The sequence below is a fragment of the Scomber scombrus genome, chromosome 9 (genome assembly GCF_963691925.1).
Source record: "Scomber scombrus chromosome 9, fScoSco1.1, whole genome shotgun sequence".
Classification (NCBI taxonomy): Eukaryota; Metazoa; Chordata; class Actinopteri; order Scombriformes; family Scombridae; genus Scomber; species Scomber scombrus.
Window position 1 is genome coordinate 10,519,173 of NC_084978.1, and position 25,210 is coordinate 10,544,382.

General features: G+C 41.2%; 1 protein-coding gene across 1 annotated transcript in view; it reads left to right on the forward strand.

The window, feature by feature from the left end:
- Positions 1–25,210, forward strand: part of pcdh19 (protocadherin 19) — a 51,394-nt gene that overhangs the window by 5,270 nt on the left and 20,914 nt on the right. The window contains exon 3 of the mRNA XM_062425007.1: positions 23,457–23,515. Within this exon, the coding sequence (XP_062280991.1) occupies positions 23,457–23,515 (59 nt within the window). The remainder of the gene's footprint in view (positions 1–23,456; positions 23,516–25,210) is intronic.

The following is a 25,210-nucleotide window of genomic DNA, read 5'->3' on the forward strand; positions in this document are numbered from 1 at the left end:
AAGGTTTCAGCACCAGATATTAAACAGCCAGCTTGTTTAGATTTCCTCCATCATTAATGATTATTAACAGGTCTCCTTGATTCTGGTAAATATTAGGAGTAAAATGTATACATTGTTTACCACATTTTAACACATCTCAAGGTCTAGTGATATTTAGTATTCAATCATAACAAAGATTACGGTGTCAATGAAATGTCTGTCTCTTATTGATGGAAGGCTAACCTATTTGAAATGGCATGTGTGACGTTATGTCAGTCGATATGAGTGGAATCCTTCAAGGCCTTTCAAGAGAAACTGAAGCCGACCTGTGACTGAGAGCGCTTTGCCAAGCAGAATTTGGAAGCCTGACAAAGTGGATTATTTGGCTTCTCTTACTCTACTTGTTGTTATTTTTTTATTTGTGTGTGTGTGCTGAGCTGTTGCAGAAAGAACAGGAGTCTGAGCACCTGCCAGATATATTGACCCAGCTAATCAGTTCCACCACACGTTTTTCAGGTGCTAGCAGAAAGAATAATCATTGCTTAAATGCTTTATCTGTGTGTTGTCCGTTTGGCTGCAGTGTTACAGCATGGCCGCTCTGCACAGCCAGCCATTGAATTACCCTGACATACCATGCATGGCTCCAGCAGAGCAGTGAAGGTCTGATGAGAAAGACCATTCAAGTTGACAGAGTGTATGCCGACCAGCTGATCTTTAGTTTATAGATTCTCGTATGTATGAACTGGTCTATTGGATTCCTTGGGCAACCTTCCTCTTTTTCCTCATAACACACTTCTCCTTGATCCCATGGGAGAAAGGGACATTTATGTTTGTGTGTGCACCCGAGAGAAAATGTGCATCAGTGTGTGTGTTTGTGCAAGAATGTGTATCACCCCATAGACAGCAGCAAATAAGCTTCAGCCTCACACACACACACACACACACACGCACACACACACACACTCACGCAGACAGTTGTAATTGATGACTCCAATCTTTGTTTGACATTCAGTTAGAAGAAGGTGGGGTGAGGGGTTGGGAGTGGGGGTCTTAAAACAAGAAACACAAGATGGATATTGATGTATTGACTGGATGATCCAGAGAGATCCAGGCACCGATGGATCCTGAGAGGTCAATGAGACCTACTTACAGGCATGCTGATTTACTGGGCCTGTCTGGACTGTTCAGAGTGAGCGTGTGTGAATAACACAGGTGGAGAGAATGAGACATGTTGTAGGAGGTGGGAGGGTGGGGGTTGTCCTGTGGTGTTATCTAGTCAGTAGGGGCAGATGTGGGGAATTCAAGCAGGTACATGCAGTGACCCGTATGCTGTGTTGTATTCGCTGGTAGGCAGCGATATGCAGGCCACTGCTTTTTCCTCAGCCAAAAAAAAAAAAAAAAAGTGGGCTTAGATACACGTAGAAGTCAGCCCACACTGCAAAAGCTCCAGCAGCATCCGGTCTCTGTGGCTTAACCATCCAATAAAAGCACATTTGCCGCAGGATTAGGAGAGCCTTTATTTGTTTCAGCTAATGAAAAAGTGGAGAGGGAGACAAATAGGGCAGGAGATTGATTTTGATGATTCCATATGCAAAGCGTGGAGTCGTCTTGATAGAGCTGTGTGAGGGCAGATAGAGAGATAAGGAGGGAAGAAGTGAGCACGGGTAAATGAGTCTTAGTGCCAGGTGTCTGAGCCCTGATCCACGTTTTCTCATCTTCTTAGAGGCAGTTGATTGGCTTGATAGTGACTGGGCCTCTTTAGCATGCAGCATCCATCGCTTTCCGTCTTGCACATGATGTTGACAAACATCCCTTTGACCCAGCCTTTGCATATTTTCCCTGGACTGAGGAAATAGTGTGTGTGTGTGTGTATGAGATACTAAGTGAGAAATAGTGGTAGTGAGAGCATGCCTTACCCCAGCGCAACAACAGTTGGCATTGTTTTCTCTGCTCCCCATTGTGACATTTGGGAAAAACAGATGCCCTACAGTATGAACAAATGTTGCTCTTAAATAAAAAAAATTTTCAGTCTAATTACAATGCCATTTATAGCACAAACAGCGATGAAATGACTGATAATTGCTTTGTTACAATGAGCAAGCCTGGGCTTGAAACCACTTGACTCTACAAGTCCTCAACCCATATCCATTTGACTGGCTAGGACACACGAGTGGCTACACTGTTGTGATTACTCAGGCTGCTTTGTCCCAAAAAATTGTTTTCATCCTGAGGGCAACCTCACCAAAGCCCAATGATGTCTCTCTGTTTGTTTATTTTCCAAACATGTAGTTTAAAATTATCATAGCCATCCGAATGTGTGTACGAGGTCAGATATGGTTTGCTAATGGAGGAAAAGAGGATATGGGCTTGTGTCTATTTGTAATTTATGTGTTTGATCGATGCAAAGTTCTTCTCCATTGTTAGTGTATGTGGGGCAGCGAGCATCCTGCATGTGTCAGAGCAGCTGGCGTAGAGCTTTTCCTGCTTCAAACAACGCATGCTGGCACACACACACACGCACACACACACACACACACACACACACACACACACACACACACACACACACACACACACACACACACACACACACACACACACACACAGACACACTAACAGAGCAGACTTGGCCAAGATAACAGTGACAGGTCTCCCCAAAGGCCTCATACCGGCAATTGCATTGTGTATATTGTATTCTCCCTTGTGAGAATGTGTACCAGTATATACGTCCCTGAACATCCCTGTCCATTGTTTTGAAAAGCGTCAGCTGTGAGATGTTTGTTAGACCTGCCCATGGTAGCACTAATATGAACACTCACAGGAGAATAGAGCTGTCTTCCATGGCTTAATTATAGTGAATCACTTGGTGGGGGAGACAATTATACAGTAAAGGAATGGCCTTTGGCAAGAATGTGTTTTTGAATTTGTAATGTGTACTAAGGCTTCTCACACCTGTGATTCTAGATAATGAGCATAGCAGGAAAAATAAGTTACATTACTTTATTGATTAGCTTTATTCAGATAAGAGATTGCAGGTGTTTCTTTTACTCAGGTGATAAATGAATCAGAAAAAGATGATAAATTAGATAGAAATAAGGGGATGGTCTTTGCACTAGACGGTGTAAAACGTTCAGTATTCGAAGGCGAGTACGCTTCACAAGTTTAGTTAATTGATAATCAATGCAGTCATCTTCCAGATGCTCTGCACACTGTTTCCTTAAAGACACCGCAGCTACACAGGTTTTACTGATACAGTATTGTGATGTATGCCACACTGTTCAGGTTTAGATCCTGACAAATGAGAAATGGATGCAGGTTTTGTGTGTGTTTACTCAGCTCTCTCAGTCAATCAAAGGACCTTAAATGAGAAAATGAAAATTGAAACAAAACAACTGACAAGGTATCTCAGTGCACCAGTTGTTCTGTTTTTCCCCGTTAGTAAGAAAGACGTTTTGATATTGATGTAGGAGAGACAACAGGGAGTGGTTCCAGTGAGGCTGCACATCCCTCGCTATCACTTCACATCAGGACAATATGCATGGGAGCATTCAAACGTGTCATATTGAGCATGCAAAGTAGATGTTATGCTGTCAGCGCATACTACACGTGTTGAAACTGCCAATCTCCCCCCACACAAGTACTCATGAATACACACACACACACAATATTTCCTTTGGAGTGTCACATTTATTTGAAATATGGACTGTGACATTATCATTTACATCATTATGGCCGACTCAGAAAACTCAGAGAGAGAGAAATGAGAGGCATAACCCAGCATTCTCAATAATCAAACGTTGTTGTGATTTTGCACTGACAGTACTCTCACTCTTAATGTTGTTTTGATATTGTCATATATTATTATTATTGTCATTATCCCCTTAGTGTTAAAGATATGGTTAGCTATGAATGTTTCTAATCAAATTTCCTTGATATTTTCTGTCATTTGAGTGTTAGATTTTAAAGGACAGTGTTATTTGAAAATTGAAATCAGATTATTTTGACCTATGTAGGCTTTTCAGTATTCTTCACACCTTCTTACATTAAATAGAAAAAGTGGAAAAAGTTTCAAATAAAGCTTTACTTTCAGTTTATATTCACAGAAGAAGCATTTATCTTTGGTGTGTTTGTCGATTTCAAAAGTCTGTGATTGACAGCAAGTAACCTCACAGATCATCAGCTGCAGGTCGAAAGTTAAACTGGGTGAGGACAACATGGAAAGCAAAGAAGTAGAGCACAGAAGTAAAATTCTTGTCTAGTCTCAGCTCACGTATTCGTTGCTGAATACACATATGAATGCATTTGGAAACCCTTGGCTCAGACTTCTTTTAAAATGTAAAAGTTCATTGGCGGATATTAATTTTTGCAGTACATGACCGTTGGCTCTCTATTCACAGTTTTCAATGCCACTTGAAAGTGAATAGTAGTGAATAAGAATTTCAGCAAGACTAATTGAAAAATGTCCGCCGTCAGAGTTCATGCATTTAAAACAGGATGAGCATTAGAATGACATAAATGAGAGAAATCACACTGCCCTTTAAATATACCGCTTTTTTGGGAGGAGTACTTCAAACCAATCCCTATTTACTCCCAGGGTGTAAAATCCCTATTCACACTTTTATGGCTAGATACCAATAGTCTCTATATTAAATATAGTCTAAATGTAATGATTGAATAATCAGTTTAATCTTTCTAAATTAACTATATATTAAAAGAAGCTAAAGGGCATATAGCCAATGTCTTTTCAATAAGCTTTATGGGAAAAAATACCCAGATGCTCCCATGATACAGATACTTCAGCTCTGTGTCAAAAACATAGAAAAATCATGATGGGAAAGGCACAACAGATACACAGATATTGTGCAATAAGGGAAGGGATACATGACTGTCTGAACTTAAAAGTCTGTGTTTTTTTTTTCCATTTATATTTTTATATTTTGATGTGTCGGAAAAGTGGGGAGGTGTATGTTGCATTCTTTAAAGTCTCCTCCTTTCAAAGGATTTGAGAATGAATCGTTTCATCTACGAAAGCTTCAGATGCGTGCTGATTGAGTGGCAGATGAACCTGTTAATTATTTAGAGAGGTTATTCGTAAGGCAGAGACTTCAGAAATGCTCCGCTTTTCAAGTGTCAGTGTTTATAAGGTGAAATAAAGCCTTGTCTGTCAGAAATAAATTAACATTGTGACAGTGATGTACTCGGTGCCCTCTTATAACATCTCTCATTTGGTCCCTCCCGTTGTGTTTAACACTCAAAATTGGTGAAGCTGTAGGGTGATTTAGTGACATTACTCAACAAGATGGTTTTCACTTCATGCACAAACAGTACTAGTTTTACACTCTGTTGGGTTTTTATAGCCTTGACCCCAACCCGCACCACCCCATCCCTGCATGTCAGTCTCGATGTTGCAGAGGTACAATGAAATGACATAACATCCCCAGGCAGCCAGTCAGAACTGTCCGAGCCCGCCGGGTTGCCACCCTCTTGTTGGGATCAGAGCATCCAGCCAAAGAGCTTAACAGTCAAAACACATGAGTGACGGTGTCTGACGTTCGCATGTCACTGTACGTGTCCTTAAACACATGTGACTGCTAAGGAGCATACAGAGGGAGTAATACTCTATAGAAACGGCAGGGTCTGGAAAAAACGAGGAGAGACAGAGAGGGAGAGAAGAGGGGAGAGAGCTCTATTTATAGAATGCCAATGATTTTCCACAACCTATTGCTACTGCCTGAAACATGTTATTTTTCCCTGTAAAATGTGTTGTTAGAATGAGGAAGAGATTTTATTGCACAAACCATATCAATCTGCACCGAAAGCAATAATATCACTTTGCTATGTTAATACAGTATGCTTTTTTTATCTTCCTGAAAAAAATAAATGTCATCATTATTTCAATGTACCTGCAAACATACACGGTCGCCCATGAAGTTGGAAAAAAATATTTTTTACTTCTTCTCATGAAATGATTGTGACAATGTGATTTATTCTTGATAGATAAAGTGTATATATTCTCAAAATTGTATTGATCAATCTCAATGCACCTGGTCAAAGGTGATTACTGATGTGTATAAATAGAAAATAAAAAGAGGAATGTGTCTGAAAACAAAATTATTCCAACTTCATGGGCGACCGTGTATATACTGTAGGTGATATTACCAAAAGACGGCAATTCAAGTATAAGTTTTGAGTTTTGAATTGACTCAATTTCTTTAAAAATGTTAAGGTAAAATTGTGGAATGGTTAAACAACCTGAATATGTCTGCAAATTAAATATGCTACACTATGACATACGTGAGGAGTTTTAAGCACAGAATGCAACAGAAAAATCTTATTTTCATCATTCAGCCAAGTTTCGAGATAATTACTGTATACTTGGTTCAAGACGACAGCCACGAAAAGTATAATATATTTTACTTGCATGTAAAGCTGTATCATGCAGAAAGAATTTTGTATGAAACATCAAAGGAAGGGGATTTTATGTGGATAAGTCAAAGATAGTCACATAGTGGTATAAGTCTTTAAGCACTTTATGTTAAAAGATTTTTACTGGGCTTGTACCTAAATGCGAAATGGGTATAATAGCATTGGCCTTAGGTTGATAGGTCCAACGTAAATGAGAAAAGGCTAAATGGAGTGAAGGAAATGGACATAGTGATGATGTTTATCGCTGGGGAAGGGGACATCATTACGCACCTTGTTAAGCCCTGCAAGCAATGCTGCGTGGACGTAATTACCCATTTTAAATGAGTTTCCAGCAGCGTTGGGTTTTTTTTTTTCTCAAACTAAACTCGGTGACACAAATATGCCCCATTGTGTTTTCATTCATGGAAATAAAGCAAATGGTGGTAGGGCATTTGAAACAATCATATATAGCCTTTGACACTTTTTGCTTTATTTGTCAAACTCAAAACAAACACAATTTCAGTTTGGAGTAAGTTTTCTAATAAGACCAAACAAGGCTCAAGAAAACTTACTGTATGTCAAGGGAAGGCTCCAGGAGAAGAAAAAAATAACCTCATCTCTCATTAATGCAGATTTTCCTGCCCATGGTCGAAAATGCCTGTAGTTACATTAATATAGGATAGAAAAGGTCAGCCTACATATTAAAAAACACAAACCCAAAGACTTGTTATGGCCACGAGAGAAATCTATTTGCAGTGGAAGCTCACAATACTGTTTGCTCTGTCGTACCCAGTGTATGTCAGTGAGGAATGTGCCCAGCCCTGTCCCTCTGGCTTAGGAATATTAAAACAGAAGCATTTGTACTGTTATGTGTATCAGCATGCACTCTAAGAAAACATTGACACTTCTTCAATATATTTGTCTCTCTTAGCAGATAAGGACATGTAACAATCAGTCTTTGGGGATTTTTTTTTTTACTTCTTCTAATTTATTGTTGAACAACATTTTTTTTCACTAAGTAAACCAAGTGAGAAAAAAGTAATTACAAAAATCCAGTAAAGACCATTATGATTTGCATGCTAATTTTATCCAAACGTGGAGAGAGAAAAGCTGTTTATTAAAATTCATGGATATCAGACATTTTGTGAACTGTGGGTCACCAGACTTGTTGCCACACTGTTGAGAGTTCCCAGGGCTTTCTCCAGAGTGCTGATCCTATGCTTTTTTTTTTTTTGAATGACAGGGAAATGGGGGAGGGATACTGTGAAACAACAATACTCGCTGTGAACAAAAACTTTTCCAAGCAGCCAGCTCTGACACTAGGGAAGAATGACCTTTCCAAGTGTCCTGTTTTTTGCCTAAAACAAAGAGGAAGCAGGAACATGTTAGTTAGCATTTCCCCTATCAGATTAAATGTCAGCTTCTGCATGCATAATTGTAGGATGGAAAGAAGAGAGACTTGAAGTGAACCAATTTGCTGGTGAATAGATGAATCCTGAGCTTATCTGCATTGCAGATATGTCACAATTCTTTTGGCCTCGTCCGTTTGCACTTCACTGTTTTAATTGTCGTTATATTTGGATCTATATGTTAGCGCTGCACACTTGGCTTCACAGTAATTGTAACATAGGGTGAAACTTAATTTAACTGGGAAAAAAGAAGAATTATTACTTTGTCACATGTCTACCGTTTTAAAGAGCAGATAACAAGAACTAAAGGAAGGCAAGGCAGACAAAAGGGAACCAATGTCATTGTATTGCTCACACAAACACTGCATTATACCTTTGTTTTGTTTGCTCCAGTGGTGGAGCAGTCTTTCCTGTTTCTCCCCTCCTTTCATTTGAGCAAATTCATACGGCTCTTTTGTTTCTAGACATAAACCTGGATTTGCATTAGGGAGTGCATGTATGGGATGTTTGATGAGCGCAGAGGCTGTTGGCAGGCAAGCCACTATAGCAGCAATATCGGTCGCCTCAGAGGCATGCAGTACTATGGCTAGAAGAGCAGCAGGGTAGCGTAATTGTGCATTGTTCATCCACAGAACAGAGACAGAGCATGTAATGAGCTGTAGCATTTTCACCCAGCCAGCCTAATGGGCTTTGACCGAGTATAGGCCTCTCAGAGCCCTCGCGTTCCCTCTGCCCTGCATGGTCAGTGTCTTGGGCCTTTTCTTTTCTCCCATTCTCCCCTTTTTCTCTGCGTCAAACCATTCCTTCACCCCTGTTATCCCCCTCCTTTATATCTGCTCCCCTACCCATTGTCCCCCTGTCTGAAGAGATGGTGGGACCCCTAATGTGTTCAGTGTGTGGCTCCTTTTCTCATTCATGATGTGTGCAAAGCTCTAAGCAGTCAGTCTGATTCAGCCTGACATAAATCAGAATAGCTCATTGATGGAGTGCCGTATGCAGTGTGATTACATTAAAAATCCAAACACAGCATACAAATAAAAGTTCAGGAGGAGAAATTGCTGATGTTAGGTGTAGGGGATTTGTTGTTAGAAGTCTGCTCATTTTTCTATCAAAGGCTGTTTTGCATTTTGATTATCTAGGTTTCCTGAAAGCAATTCAGGTAGGCATGTTTTGCACAGGTTTGTTTTCCTGGGATTAGGGCTTTTTAGAAAGGGCCTAGGCATATTATTTACACTCATATCTAGTTTCCAGGGGGGGGCGGGAAACCATTTTTTTATTTGAATGATACCAGTTCAAGTTGGAAAGACAAGAATGTGTGCCAGGCAATAGATTAGATATCTACTCTAGGCTGAGTACAGAGGATGAAAACGCTACTAATGATAATAGTTATGATTGCGTTGCAAGGGAATTGGTAATGACTTCACTTGCCTCTTTGTGCTCTCTTACGGCATCAGAAAACAATATTCAGGGTTCAGTCTATGTCTGGTTGTGGAGTACAAAGGGACGTCAGATTTGACTTTCCCCTCACGCCCACCATTTGACATAGCACAGCACAAGCGGCCAAGTTAATGAATGAAAAGCACTTGGCCTCTGTAGGACTGCTCCAAGTGCAGCACTTTCCCCAGTAACCTCCTTCGTTCAAAATGACTCTCCTGTACTGTTAGACAGGTGCTTCCAGTTTAGTCTTAGTCAAATGTGCGCAATGCTTTTCAGTTAGTGTAGGGGAGGTAGCATGTCTATACCTCTTAAAGGGAAGATTGCATATAATCTTCGTACTTTAATAACAGGGATTTGCTGCTCCTTTAGTGCACACGGCAGGAAGGTCACTGTAGAGCTGAGTTCAAGTGCTCTTATGTATGTGTAGGGACTGGAACATCAAAGCAAGCTGTTACTAATGCATTGCCATATATAATACATGCACACACATGCATGCACAATTGGAAACATGAAGACGGTTTTAGTTAAAAATGCTTCTTTAGAACCTTTTTTCTGCATCATTAAAAGAATATTAGTGTAAATTGTTAAAAAATGTGACGAGAAGAATGTACTTATTAGCATGGTCAAAGAGAATTAGATGAGAGATTGCTCTGTGATGTGTTTAGCCTAGCTGAAAGCAGAGGGAACAGTTAGTTTCCCAAAGTGGTAGAATATTCCTCTAAAAGAAACTGTTGAAAATGTGTTTAAAGTTGGGAATTGAAACATGATAGCTTTTAAAGTGTAGTTGTGTGGCACGCTCATGGTGATAATAAGAACCCAGGAAGTCACTGAATGGTGAAAACTTGAATTTTTGCATGGAATAAACAGAAAAAATATAATGTGTTAATTAGTCTTTGTGCTAAGCTAAGCTAATTGGCTGCTGGCTCTGCATACAGGAGTGAAAATGGTGTCAATATTCTCATCTAACTCTCAGCAAGAAAGTGAAGAAGTGTCTCAAATATGAAACTATTCATTTACCTTGTGTATATTTGTATTTAAATTGTCTAACCCAGAAAAAAAAACAGAGAATGCCCAGCAGCATTTGTTTTCCATTCTGGCAAAAATATTACGATCCTAAATGTTAATGTGAGCCTGGCCTCGTTTTGTTTTTGTATGATAGGACAGTGGACAAGATACCAAGCATGAGGGGGGAGGACAGACATGGGAGTGGTGTTCTGACTTTTCATTTGTTCGCTACCCAGTAATGATTATTTTAGCCTCTAAGCCCCAGATTTGGCCTTGTTTTGCAGTGGGAAGCAGCGTCAATGGGGACAGGGCAGCCTTGCCCTGGCTGAGAAGCTTGTCTGTGGCTAAGCTGGTTGGCAGAGGGAGTCAGGTACACAGCATGGAAGACATTTTGAGCTCAGTCACAGGAGGTCAGCTCAGAAGGAGAAAGAGAAGAGAAGGGCAGAATGATCAGGTTAGGTAGGAGAGGATAGAGTTTGGCTACACCTTTACCATGTTTGCTCGCGTTGTGGCTGAGTGAGAGCATTTTCTAATTATAGACCTCCATCGTTTGCCTTGTTAGTAGCGCTGGTAACAAGCCAGTCCCCAGCTTGCATGAGCAACTGCAGAAAGCTGACTTTTGGTTTAATTTGGAGGACTAGCTATAATCCAGACTAAGTCTTTTAAAGCTGAAGCCCCCTCCCTCCTCCCACCAATGTTGGATTACGGGAGTGTCTTTAAAAGGATAAGGACCTGCTTATCACTGCTTCCCTCAACACTTGTTTGGGACTTCAGATGTGGGGGAGGACAGTTTGTCGTCACCCAATGTGGCAAGTGTGGATGTGAGTCATAGAGATTAGGCATCTGACGGCTGAGATCAATGATAATCACAATTTACGTTTTTTAAACCCCCACAATCACAAAGGCATATGGATCTAAGCATATGCCTCCACTCCCGCCCCAGTGAATTTCGTCAGTAAGTTGAATCTAACAGAATAAAACAGTTAAATCAGATGTCCAGCTGAGCTTTATGAGTGCGGCGCTTGCTGCCTTTAATCACTTTCACTCAGACATTTATTAACTGTTTGACACAACGGCTCTAGCCTTTGTTGCGGAAGAAATATGGATTTAAAACTGCTGGAACATCAGAAATCATCTGAGCATTCCTGATCAAAGCTGCAATAAAAAGGAATGTGCACATTTGCCTATATCTAACATTATCTCCATGTTTACTGTTGTCACAAAATGAAAACAGTATTTACTTTTTAGACGGTTTGTCTTCTTTATAAAAGTGGGCCATGCCAATTCCTAGTGCCAGTGATGCTAATGTCTGCTGCTCTAATAATCACTGAAATACTATTACAGCATCAAACTGACGTTTTTGCCTCCCCCCATTTATTTATTTATTAGAAAAAATAGTTGGCCATTGTGGAGTCTTATCATCACTGTGAGGTTGCCAGGTAACCAGCGGAGACTCCAGCAAGTCATAACCCCCCGGAAACTCTACAGATTCTCTATTCTACAGATTAAATAAATCAAATATAATACGTTGATCAGTAAGATTTAGAAGTGCTAAAAGGCAGATTTCTTTTTACCTCTGTATGCTAAACTAACTGTCTCCTGGATCCAGTTTCATATTTAATGGAGAGATATGACAATAGTATGGATTTTGTCTTTTCACCCTCGTCCAGAATAAAGCTAATAAGCCCCCAAAATGTCAAACTATTTCTTTAATGCTGTACTGAAATGAATATAAACTGTGAGGACAGGAAAAGACATTTGAAAATAAAAAATAGGGTTTTTTGTAGTCAGTGATGTACAGAATTTAATTTGTAATAATAATTAATAATGTGTAAAATTGGTGTTTTGTCACTATTCAGATGATTCGGGTGATACAATCAGAGACAGGAGCTATAGGAATAGTTTATCCTAGTTTAAGGCTGTTTGTATCACTCATTGCTAATGAAGTGTTGTTCGAAGTTGGGTGAAAGGGAGGGGCGACATCAGTGTTGCAAGAGGGAATAGAGACCAATCTAGCACACATAAGCATATGTGTTGTTTGAGATGCTATATTTGAGTGTGAGGCTGTTACTTATCTCATTGGGGTGTGATGGTGACGAGGTTAGGGAGCGCAGCGAATTCCTTGTGGAACCAGGCTGTGAACTCTGAGCTCAGCTTAGGAGCAGTCTGGGAGTTACAGAGAGAGTCAAACCACATGGGGGGGGGGGGGGGGGGGGGGGGGGGGGGGGGGGGGGGGATAGAAGTATCTCACTGTGAATACTTGTTTACTTCGGTGTCAACATTTTTGACTCAGCTCATTAACCTGTGCACTTGAGTGGAGCAACACTCTCCGTCTCACTCTTTCCTCGCTTTCACAATTAATAACAATAACTAAGCGTAAGCATAAACACATTAAACTCAAGCTAATGAACAGATGAAACGACAGGTTGATGTGGAGACTATCACACCTCAAAGGCAGCGAATCGATACACAGTTCACAGATACACCCTGTAGCACTTTTCTCAAATCTAATCACGGATCCATTTAAACTACGTTAGTTGGGAGTCTACTTGCCATTAAAATTGTTTTTTCAGTTTCTATTATTTTGAGAGCATTGGTTGAAAATGAACCAAATGTAGAGGTAAAGTTACAAGCAAACATCTTACCTCTCTTAAGGATGGAAAAGAAGAGGAGTCTCCTCATCTGAGCCCTCTCCTCTCTTCCCATTACCCATGCAGCCGGCATCCTCTCTAAATTGTTTTGCGTGACCTTTGCTACAGTAGCTCTAATTATTACCATCACACAGGCCCTGTAAGGCACACAGCTAATTATACTGGATTTATCTGAAGGGACATTGGTGCCATTCTTCATAGGCATGTCTTGGCTACTGTCAGTGCGGGTGATCTAAAACCAGAATAAGGTTAATTTGGGTAATACAGTAATAGTAATTAGAGTCACAATAATTACAAGCATAGTTGTAATAACAATGAAGACCAGGCTATTAGCAATCAGGATCCATATTAAGTTGCTACATGTATGCACCTTATGTAATTGAGAAAAACGACATTGCCAAAAAACGTGAGGGTGAGAAGTGCTGTGCAATATGCATAATGACATTATTACAGAGGCAGATTGTTGCTGTTTCCTTTCCATTGCTCTGAATTGATGTTTGACACTGGTAGTTGAAAGATATATTTTCAAAGGCATTGTGGGATTATCCGCTAATGTAGGTACCAGGACCTCTAGTCATTGCATCTCATAAAGAGTTGTTACCAGAGGAAGCAATATTTTTCAAAGCTCCAACATGAATGAAGAGGGGCAGTTGGAGCCGTCTTTTGGCTGGCGGGCAACTCGTGTAATGAGCCTAAGAGGGTTCCAATTATTCCACTTGCGATCAAAAAGGAGAAGGAGATTACTTCTCTTGCCTCTTTTTTCTTTGACATTTTACACAGTAACATCTTTTGATAGGGGCTGGGGGAGAGGACGAAAAAACGATTGCTCGTGAGCGCCTTATAGTCTTGAACAGGCTCCAGCAGTACAGTCCTCTCTGTCGAGCAGAGACGAAGCAATGCTTTTGCAGCTCGCACTTTTATCTTTTTATGGGTGGTTTGGATGTGTTTGTAATGAAACTACTTTTTCCAGTGAATGGTACATTAGCTTTCTCTCAGACTCTGTCACCTGCACAAGACAAAAAGGAAGCTTTCTTATGACCGCAGGCTTTGGCTACATCAGACTTGATGGCTGATCGTTGCCATATTTTTCCACAGAGCTATTGTAAATTGTGAGGAAGCATTTTGGGCACTCAGTCACTCACTGCAGTTGTTTTCCTCCTCTGCCTAACAATGTAAGTCATGTTCCCCAGAATACAAAAGGGAGTTGAATTATTCGATTGTGTACAGATTTTTTTCTCTCCTTTTCATCTATTAAATTCCCAGATTACAAGTAAAAGCACATTAGATGCCTGGGGGTAACTAAAAGGATTTTCAACTATATGATATCAAACTATATCAGCATAGGAGAAATAAACGATGAAAAAAACAAGACAAATAATATTATGTACCACTGCACCGAGACAAAGAGAACTCCTCCAATCTGCATCAGCCGAGATAAACATCCACCCCTAAGATATGTTCTTGGTAGATAACAGCTTAGTGCACACACACATGCACACAAACACACACAGCACACAAGTGCACAGAATGGCTGTTTATGGTGGCAGAACAAAAGGATTCAAGATCTTCATTTGAAGAAATCAAGCTGTGGAAAGGTGGATGCAGAGTCCAAGATGCATTTCAATTGGATAGCTCTTACTTTGTAATAGACATAACTAAGGTGAAACAAGATATGTGCTCAATTGTGTGTGTTTGTGTGGCTGCGGTCTGGGAATACACTGCCTTGCCTTCCCCTGTGGATCCACTGCGGGGGTAGGAGGCAGAGATCCACCGTCTGCTGCTGTTTTCCATGACCCTGTATATCCCCCCACAGTGAAAAACGATGTTTGCCCCCAAAGACGGCCCTAATACAAATTAAATTAAATGAAGTCAGTGCAGCTAATCCCTGTGTGTTTCAGCTGCTGAAACCCCCCCCCCCAATCCCCCCTCACGAATGAGTGGGTCAAGCCCGCTGCATCTGGCCCCCTCTCCACTGTCCCTGCTCTCAAGCTGCTAGGCTCCCAGTCCCTGACGGAGACAACAGCAGGCCCCGCTCCGACTTCTCTACCCCACTGCCACTGCATGTGTGTATTTGTGTGTGAACATTTGTCTTTCAGTGTACATTTGTGTTGCGTTATTCCCTCTCTGACTCACTGGGAATGCGCAGTGTTTATTCCCCTTTGCTTGTTTTGCATTTGTGACTGTGTGTCTGCATGTGTGCATTTCTTCAAGAAAGATGTACTTTTGTTTGTGGCTGGCTTATACATTCACACATTTATTGTTTATTTTGAAGGTTAGGGTTTGTTGTTTTTCTACATTTACAGTCATAACATGAGATATAATAGAGTCACATGTTCATCTACTGTATGTCAGACAGTGTACTGAACAGTAGTGTAACAATAGCATTGGACCACACAGCATTGGATGTTTTGTTCTGCCTGTGCCCTGCTAGCAGTCTTTCACAGTCCTGTTAACAAGCTGGATTTACAGATGGTGATGGTGGTGGTGGTGTGCAAGCAGCTAATACTCTCCTGTCAATCCCAACGCTGACAGCTGCCTAGAAAGACCATCCCAAATATTAGCACCAGATGTGCTTCACATTGAAGCACCAGCAAACAGGATCAAAAAGCAAACTAGACTTCCATAGCCGGATCACCGATAGGCGTAGCCTTGTTGTGACATGAGCTAAAGATCTCGTCTGCCCATCTGTTTAATAAAAAGCCCCTTTCTATGATACGTACTTTGGCATCAAGCCCGATCGCCCAACTCTGATTTGAGCACCAGCTCTGATTTGTGAGACAAAGTGCATCAACTGAGTTTTAGCAGCTGGTGCACACAGATATTGTGTTTAGGGGGTTGTGGGCTTGGAGGGCGGGTGGGTTTTGATGAGCTTGAGTCTGGAGTACATGTTTGTATGTGTGTGTGGCAACTGTATGTGCATTTGTGTGTGTGTGTGTGTGTGTGTGTGCGTTGCGGATCTGAGCACCTGCACACATGCCCTTTGAAAAGCTCCATCACCTCTCCATCCAGCCAACGCACAGTGTAAACATGGTTTGTTTGAGCGAGTGGCCTGGGGTAGTTGGATTAATGAGCGCTGATGAAGTTCCACTTGTATCCTGGGTGCTGCTTCCCTATTTGCTGGAGTGGCTGTGATGTGGTAGTGTGTCTGGAGGCGGTGACTCATTCCCTTTACCCAGTGTCAGATTAAGGAATGTCAATAAACAGACCCACTCAATCCATCTCCGAGTGACTGCATCCGCTCACAGAGCCTCCCAGTCTGTAATGAGCTGCTGCAAATCTCCATCCAACTAAAATGTCTGGAAAGATGCCTTGTCACAGTGAGCGAGAGAAAACGAGACAGGGAGGGAGGAAGAGAGGGAGACAGAGAGACTAAAGCAGCAATGATGTGACTGCCAGTCACCTTTAAGCTGCTAACAGAAAATAAAGCTGCGCTCTACAATGTTGTAGAGTGCAAGTTGATCATTTTTCCTCACAGATGCACAGATTTCTAATTTATGTCGTCCTCATGTGCATTTAGATAATTAAAAATTAATTTGATTTGAGTCACTTTTGAATTGCAGAATTCAAAAGTTATGCTGTTTATTCAGTCACGGCTCTCATGTAAGCATTTATGGGAAATGTGTTTACATAATCTGCAGTGCTTCTGAATGTTTATTTTTAAGGCCTAGCCCAGGGGAGGTGGGGGAAACCTTTGGGAATTCCTTGTGCACTAAATTAGTGTGCCCCCCTTCTCCTTCAACATTGGCTAATATAGGGCACAACTGAGAGGAGAAAATGCTATCTAGTAATTCTCTCAGAAAAAAATAATTGCTAAAAACATACGTTTGTAATGCTTATTCCCAGAGGGCCCGGAAACCACAAAATCTACAAAGATTAGATGTTACCCTGAACGTTTCTGAAGTCTGTTCAGAAAATCACCACCTACCTCTCTCTGTGCAAAACACACCTTAACGGATTTCTGGATGAGAGGAGTGTGAAAACTTTTCGGTCTGACATCCAAATTAAAGAAAATCCCTCAAGACTTGCCCAAAGGGGAAGTTCCTGCCTTTTGAGTTTGATTAGGCTCCACAGGCTTTAAGAGAAGTAAGCGGATTTCTTTGAAGAAACAGTGTAGATAGTCAAGTCTTTTTCCGCCCTCCCCCCTTTTTACTATGTAAAACCATAAATCTTAATCTCATAGAGATACTCAGGTTTTCTTTCTGACTTGCCGATGGAATAAATCTGTAAGCACATGCAGACATGAGCACTGAACAGGTGTTAAATGAAACCCTATCCAGTCTTAAGTTTGGTGACGCTGTAGACCCCTATTCATTAACACAGTCTGAGTGGACACTATAATTCCATCTGAAAGGCTTAAAAGCACCAGCTATGTCTCTTAGACAAAGACAAAACAAAAACACCCACCCAGGAAGCCACATGGCCACCAAAGTTTTCAAACATGTTGGGTCTGAGCAGTGATTCCCTGGTAAGACAACAGCTCTGACTTAAGCCTCTTAAGCGTCAGTTGACTACACTGGAATGCAGACGTCTGCAAAGGGCCTATTATTTAAAATCTTTTCATCATGCTGAAAGGGAGGGAAATAGCTTTGACGTTGAGAAGTTCATGAATAATTAATGTTATTTCTATCAATGTATGTATAATTAATCACATCTCTACTAAGTGGACTTCTGTGGTGCCTGTATGCCTGAGTGACATGGAGACTGGTCGGACTATTGTCTCTGTTTCAGAATAAAAAGACATCTGCATGACCTGCAGTTTCCTATGTTGGGGTGATACACAGGTGGAACAAGGCAATAGCCTGACCACTTTGGCCTTTTTCCTGACTTTATGAGGGCAGGGGGGATTGTTTTGGTCAGAATGGGCAAATATTTGCTTGATTTCACACGGGAAGGCAGGAAAATGAGAAGGAAACACAAGCAGGAAGTGGTGTTGTCTTTACGTATCTGTTTCATTGTGTTTGAGAAAGGCTGTTATTTAGTTTGGTCAAACAATACTCGACACGTAAAACACGTGGTCACGGAAATAAATCATAATAGCAGTTTCATTCACCCAGTTTTTTGTTTTTTTTTGTAATGCATAAAACACAGAAGCAGTTACAACGACAGCAGAAATATACAAACTACAGTGAAGCAAAAAAGCTTTTTAAAACATTGTCTCCCCAGAATCATTCACATTCATAACATGACTGATCGGGTTTGGGTTGAATTGATGGGCGATGAAGTGAAATGATGCAGAGAATGTGGCAGGTTATTTGTCACACGTGTACCCCTCTGTCACAATTGATTGTGTATAATTTGAGTTTGCCGGGGAGCCAGTTGATATTAAATGGTAACAACTCTCTGTATTCATCACGGCAGGCCCCCTTTAGCAGGCAGAAATAGAAAATGTAATCTCATCCACAACCATAGCTTTGCCTCAGGCACTCTTTCACCCTTTTTACCGCTGATCCTCCCTTAGGGGCCCTGCCCTCTCTAAAGGAAGAGGGAAATCTATAATCTAGCAGATGGCAGAGGATCTATGGGAAATTCTATAATCGGGAAGACATTGGTGATGATGGTCGTCAGGGTAGAGGGCAGAGGGGTGGCAACTCAGGGGTAGAAGATGGTCTCCTGCCTTGCACAAGGTAAAGAAAATATAGTATAAACCTGCTCAAAACAAGTGTGTCTGTAGTCTGTGTCTTTGTTATGGGCGTCACACAGACTGAATGTCAGCTGCTTAGAGGTGCTGCAGGGTGCCGACCCAGAGGCGAGGTACTTGGCTGCCAGCACATCCCTGCAAGTCAGGGATTGTCAAAGCACTGTTTTCTGAGAAAAGCAAAGAGTCTGTATGTGCAAAAATGTAAATGTGCAAGAAGCTCAAAGAGAAGCATTTCTTTTCATAGTCAGAGTGTATAGGATGAAAAAGTCACCTGCAGCCCTGTCTTACACACACGCGCGCGCGCGCACACACACACACACACACACACACACACACACACACACACACACACACACACACAACATGCACAGTCCTCTGCATCCTCACTGCAAAATTACATGAGGGGAATACATTCATCTGTAAACAGGCAGCTTTAGACAGTGACCATCCTTCAGCCGCTGGAGTTTTTATTCCAATTTCCTCTTCTCTCTTCCCTTTTTTACCCATCACTACTTTTAGCTTCGTCACAATCAAACCTCACCATATAATGGAGTTTTTTTTAAAATTCCCTAATTGAAGTTTGCTTGCCCGGAAAACCCCCCGGATCTTTTTCTCTTCATCCTTTCCTTTAGCAATGGTATATCAATAACAAGGAATATTATGTGTAACATTTCCTTCCCGGGATCGAGAGGAGTCCATGAGCGAGCTGCAGCAACAATAAACAAAGACTGAGGCTAAATCTTAGACTGGTCAAACACAGAATGAAGCAGCAAAATTTGATGTGACAATCTTGATTGATTCTGTGTGTCTTTTGCCCTGCATGTTGAAACTGTGCATTTCAGTGTGGCAGTAAGAGAATTTGTTTCCATCACAAGCAGGACTGGAGGTTTTTTGTCAGCTGAATTGACAACATTAAATAGTAGCAACCATGACAGACATGAAACATTCCCTTCTTTAACTGATAATTGTTTCCTCTTTCAGATGCTCAACTTTTTTTTGAGACACAACCTGCCCCACCCTGCTTAAAAATCATCTGTTTTTAAGCAGTTTAACTAATATGAAATACACATTTATCTCCAAATGTTTCTTTTCTTAAAAGATTATGATCATATGCATCTGTGTTTAAGCAAAGTTTCATCTTGTCATTTGATAAATGGCAATCTTTAAATACTTTAACATTTTTTTCATCCTGGTAAAGGACTTTTTTTTTAATCATCATCACAGTATTCTGGTTTCAATTCAGGCTTATTTTTATACTGTAATTGAACAAAGGGAACACAAAACACTAACTATAAATGTAATTATTGACATTGATGATGACGCTATTTTTTATGCATCTTTTTTTTTTTTTTAAATAGCATCTTATTTGTGCATGTTGCTGCATCTGCACATATTTTCTTTTCTTGCTTCCCTGCTTAAATGTTTCGATGATACATATAGTGGGGCAGCTGTGTGACATTTTTTCTCTCTCTTTTTCTCTCCTATCTGTGTGACATCTGCTGAACTTGTCGGGTGTTTACTGGTGTAACAACTGGTGTCTTCACTTCCCCACCCCTCCTCTTCTCTGTGGTGCTCCCCATGCCCCCACACAATGAATACACTTGCATCCAGACTACAGAACCAATTGTCACGCTGGGAGGAAGGCAAATCAAATCTTACGGCAGCAACTAGGCGAGGAGATTGCTTTTCCTCTCAGTGGCAGAGGAGCGAGCCCATCGTCTCTGTGCCTCAGGTTTTACTGGAGAGAAAGAAGCAAAGGGTGAAAAGGGGGAAAGCTACTGGGCTGCAGCTGGACCACAAGACTCAGGTCAAGTCTCACCCATTTCCTTCCATCCTCACCCTCTCTTTCCACTTCCCTCCCCACTCATCCTGACACTACCTATCAGTCATTCTGCAACACCAGGGACTACATTCCTCCCTCCAGTCCTGCAGATGAAACGGAACAATAATTATGGGGATAGAGTGGCTCTGGCCGCCAAACTGGGGCCGCTCAGATCACAACAACACATTGTCCAACCTGATTAAGTAGCCATTTGCGGCATCCTCGCTGTAGTTAAGCAGTCCTCATCCTCTTGCATGAAACTTGACCTCCCAGCAAGATATATTGACATGTCCTCCAATTTGAGGTTGGTCAGAAAAGTGGGGACATTACATTTCTTTACAGGAAGCCAGGGCTAATGCATCCAATTCTTTCTCAGAATAGGCACTCCTGAGTGACTCAACAGCACCCAAGGTTATACATTCTAAGGTTTGGTGTTTGTTTATTTCGATTGGCAATTTGATAAATAAGGGAAAAGTGGTCATCTCCTGTAGATCATTTAATTAATGAGTAACTGCTGTGTTGAAAATGAGAGTGTAGTGGAGTAAATGGTGAGGCAAGTCCAAGAGGGCCTCCTTTGCTTATGCCTACTACACACTTAGGGGGCTCTATGTAAAAACCCTGAGAGAGAATTGCATTATGGAAAGTACAGTTCCATTTCAGCACTGGAACAGCTTGAGAGCTGGGGCACGCTGCCTTCCTCTCCAAGCCATGCTCACACAGAACCTGCCATCCAAACCAATTATAGGCTGCAGCAAGAGTGACATTCACAAGAAATTTTCTATCTTGTCTTTTAAATGAAGTTTTCCCCTTGTTACTCATGCCTTGCATTTTCATTAGTCTCTCACTGGATGCGCAGTCACTGTAGAAGATGAGGCAGTTTAATTTGTGCTCACTGGGACCAACGTGGAGCAACACAAAACATATGCATATACAGTGCATGTTTATAAGAGCATGGAAACATCACTGATCGGTAATTCTGTGAAGGTTAAGATATTAACATTTGATAAAACACCACACTGTAGAACGTGGCATTATTTATAAATTCATTAAATAGCATGTTAATATTTAATTAATGATTAATCTGAGTTGCAGTGTGTTGCCTCTGCCGGTTACCTTTGATACTGTACTTAATGGAGTCAAGCTGAACAGGAACAAAAGGAGTCAGGGGTAATACAAGAGAACAAACACGGTGTGCTCCAAATTAAGGCCTAATAATAAAGTGTTAATTAAATTCCTTTTTATGAATGATCTCCTTTATAGTAATGAATTAAAGTTTAATTAGGGGTAAATGGTAAAAAGGGGACAGGATGATGCTAACCTTCAGCACAAACACATTGCATCATAATTACAAATCCCAATCAGAGGCCTGCCCTTGCATTGTTATTTTTATGATTTAATTTTCCTGCAAAAATAATTAAGATTAGAGAAGGTGAGATTGCAAACAACAGTTTATCTCCTGATAATTGAAGGAAGACCTATGCCCTTTTGAGAATACTGGAAGATAACTACATTTCTGACATGCACACAAGTTCTTTAAAGTTTACCGAAACAAAGGAAACAAGCACAGCAACAGCATCAGTCGGATGATGATACTGCACAGTGCATATGTTGTCTTTGAAGCCACAAGAAAATGGCATCAAATGCCAAGAATCTAAACAAACAGCTTTGCACTTCGTAGCATTAATAACCCATCACATATTTAATAGACTGCAAACAGGTAATGGGAGCTATTTGCTGAAGGTAAACTCGGCTGCTGTGATCTGCCAGCATCACTTTTATTTATTTATGCATTTATTTCTAAGATCCAAGAAGACTGGGACTAATGTTTGACATTTCCTGTGCTCCCCTGTCCTCACTGCTCAGATTCCTCAGCATTGTGGGTTTACTTCCATGCAGACGTTGAAAGAGTTCAAAATGTTCAACTCCATTAACGCCTAATAAGTAGAGTGTGCGCACAGTCACACAGTGTATTTTAATCCAAATCTGTTTGGTCACCATGTATGACAGCTGTGCATGGCTGGTGCTACCTCAACAGCAGGGCTGTGTCAAATGTGTAGCTCACTTAATAATCAGCAACTGCGCTCCAGTGCCTGCATTAACCTTTCTTATCATACGGGTGACTTTTTTTCAACAGGGCTTTGATATCAGTATTGTAGACTTCCCTCGGAAGTCAGCCATTGACTCACAGCTTTTATCAGGATACAGTATCTGCATGGTGGAATTTTAAGTGAAGGCTCTGTTTTCTTTCTGCAGAAAACACCTGCATCTTATCAAACTTTGTCGAAAGGGTTGTATCCTGGCTTTTCGCAGGACTGGGAAAGTCCTTTGAGAGGCTTTGATACCCTTTGACCCGCTGACAACTTGCCTGGTGTGAGGAGACGCTTGGCAGACACAGGAGGGGCTACCTGCTCAATGTACATTGACTCCTCTGTCCATGTGCTCTTACTCGTCAGACATGCTCATTGCTAAATAAATGTAGGAAAAAATGAATGTAGGATGCCTTTGAACTGTGTTCTCTAATGTGGGTCAGAGATCTATCGTATGCATATTCTGAAAGTCTTTTCATCTGCAATTGCGGAGTTAAGATTCCCCTGGTACACTCTTAATTTCATCTACTTCTCTTGCAGTTATTTATTTAATATTTCTACATTAATGTCTTCTCAAACATGGTGAAAGTGAAGAGTTCAGAGAAGAAAAAAGGGAAACTTTTCTTCTCCTTCTGTCTGCATGATAGTCCGTCCTCCCTAATGACTCCATTTTAAAGACGGTGGGCTGACTGGCAGTGGAGGGAGGGAGCAAGGGATCGAGAGCGGGAGGGTGAAGAGAAGAAGAGAGGCTGCGCTCACTGCAGCACTCTCCTCAGCTCTCAACTCCCAGTCAGCCTCTCTGTGTGTGTGCTTTGAAAGAGAATAGGATTCAGCCCTTTGAAAGCTGAGGCTGCTCACCGGGGCCTTTGTGTAAAATAACATTTCTACTGAAAGCCAATTACTGCTAACATTATTTTGGTTGCTTCAGTTATTAAAAGTACCTCTCTCTGTTGCCCCCCCCATCATCCTTCAACCACAACCCCCACCCTACCCACTCATCCCCCCCGCATTTCTGTGTTACAGACGGAGAATTATTCCATTGACTCCAGTTATGTGAACAGCAGAGCCCACCTCATTAAAAGGTATGTCTTGATTAGGAATTGTTACCAGCACCTCGTTACCATTGTTATCTGTAATTGTTTTATCTAATGAGAGCGCAGCTACCGTTGCAGCAGTTTGCATGTGTTCTTGCATGTCAGTTTAATTGAGATGGGAGGATACAATTTGGGGGATAAATAGCATTACTCCATAATGCATTTAGTAGACACTTGTTGAAATGAGCCACAAACTCATACTCTCAGATTATTAGATTACGCAGAGCAGCAGAATCTGCAAGTAATGATTTTCATATTTACAGATAACCTTATTACTCATCTGTAATTCAATTCATTAGTAACACATGTGGCTCGAATTGCATCAGGTTATGGCTTAAAATAACTATTCAGTGATTAAATGATATTTCCAACTGGCTTTTTTTAAAACAGTTTTTCAATATGGCTGGCTCATGAAGTGAAAAAAAATGTTTTCATTGTGTAGATGAAGCCTATCGGGTGTTTCAGTCCACCTTGATATAAGATACGGTTGCGAGAATGCAGGGTTAAGAGGTGAGATGGGGGTCATATAATAATTCCCTCCAGCCATAGAAATGTTTGGATCCAGGCTTACTTCGACACTACAATACTACCTTTTTTACCTGGAGCTGTGGAACATTCCAAGCTTTCTTTTGTTTGGGGCCATCCTGGCCTTTTGAAAACCCATTATGGCAATTTCCCCCCCCCAAAAGATTCCCTGCATTAATGTAAACAAAGAGCATTCAAGTGTGGGCCTCTGCAGCACACTACAAAGAAATCCCCTCAGGAGCCGGTGAGCCTATGGTCTGGGACAGGTGCAATTACAGTGATAACATCAGAGAGCCAGCATTACCCTCCACTGCAGTCCTCTCTCTCAGGCTGGAGAATGTTAGGCCTGGTTTAGGAGAATGCAGTTACCTTGTACTGTCCTTCACTTCTTCTACCTTTCTTTTTGTTCGCACATATTTCTTTACTCTCATCTCCACTTCAGTCAGTTTTTTTCCCCTCGCTCTAACCTCTTTTCTCCCCTTACAAGAACTCATTCATATACTTTCCTCTCCTGCAAGAACACATGTTCATATATTCACCCCTATTTAGTCTTGTTTGTAAAGCGGAATTTGTTCCAGTGGGATGGAAATCAAATGAAGGGAAATCACGCTGTTACTGTGCAGCTGTTGATTGTCCCCCCCTCCCACACACACACACACACACACACCCCCCACCCTCTTTATTGACTGTGAGCCCCAAACAAGACAGATGCTCAGTTTGTATGCTTCCAGCATTTCCTACATCCATCTTCCTTCCAGGAATTCCTGATTACTGCAGTATTTGTTTGATTGTAGTGAGTGAGTGCCTCCTGTTTGTTCAATGCAATGTCCTTGAAGTCAGTGAATCCATTCAAAATGTCCCTGTCTAAAACACTCCATAGCTGTCATGCTATCTGTGAAGTTAAAACATGTCCACTTAATCCAAAAGGGCTTTCAACTTTATCTTTATTTCATGGTTACTGCAAGTACAGGGAGATTTTTGCTCCTTATAAATATGGAGTGTTTAACTAAGATTTAGCCTGAAACAAATGACTTATTCATCCGTCCTGAATGCAGTAAAGTGGACCATATAAAAAGGTAAAGAATACACTTGAAGGACATGAAAAGGGACAGAGAGAAAAAGACGGACAGCTCATCACAAACCATCAGAGAAGAGCGA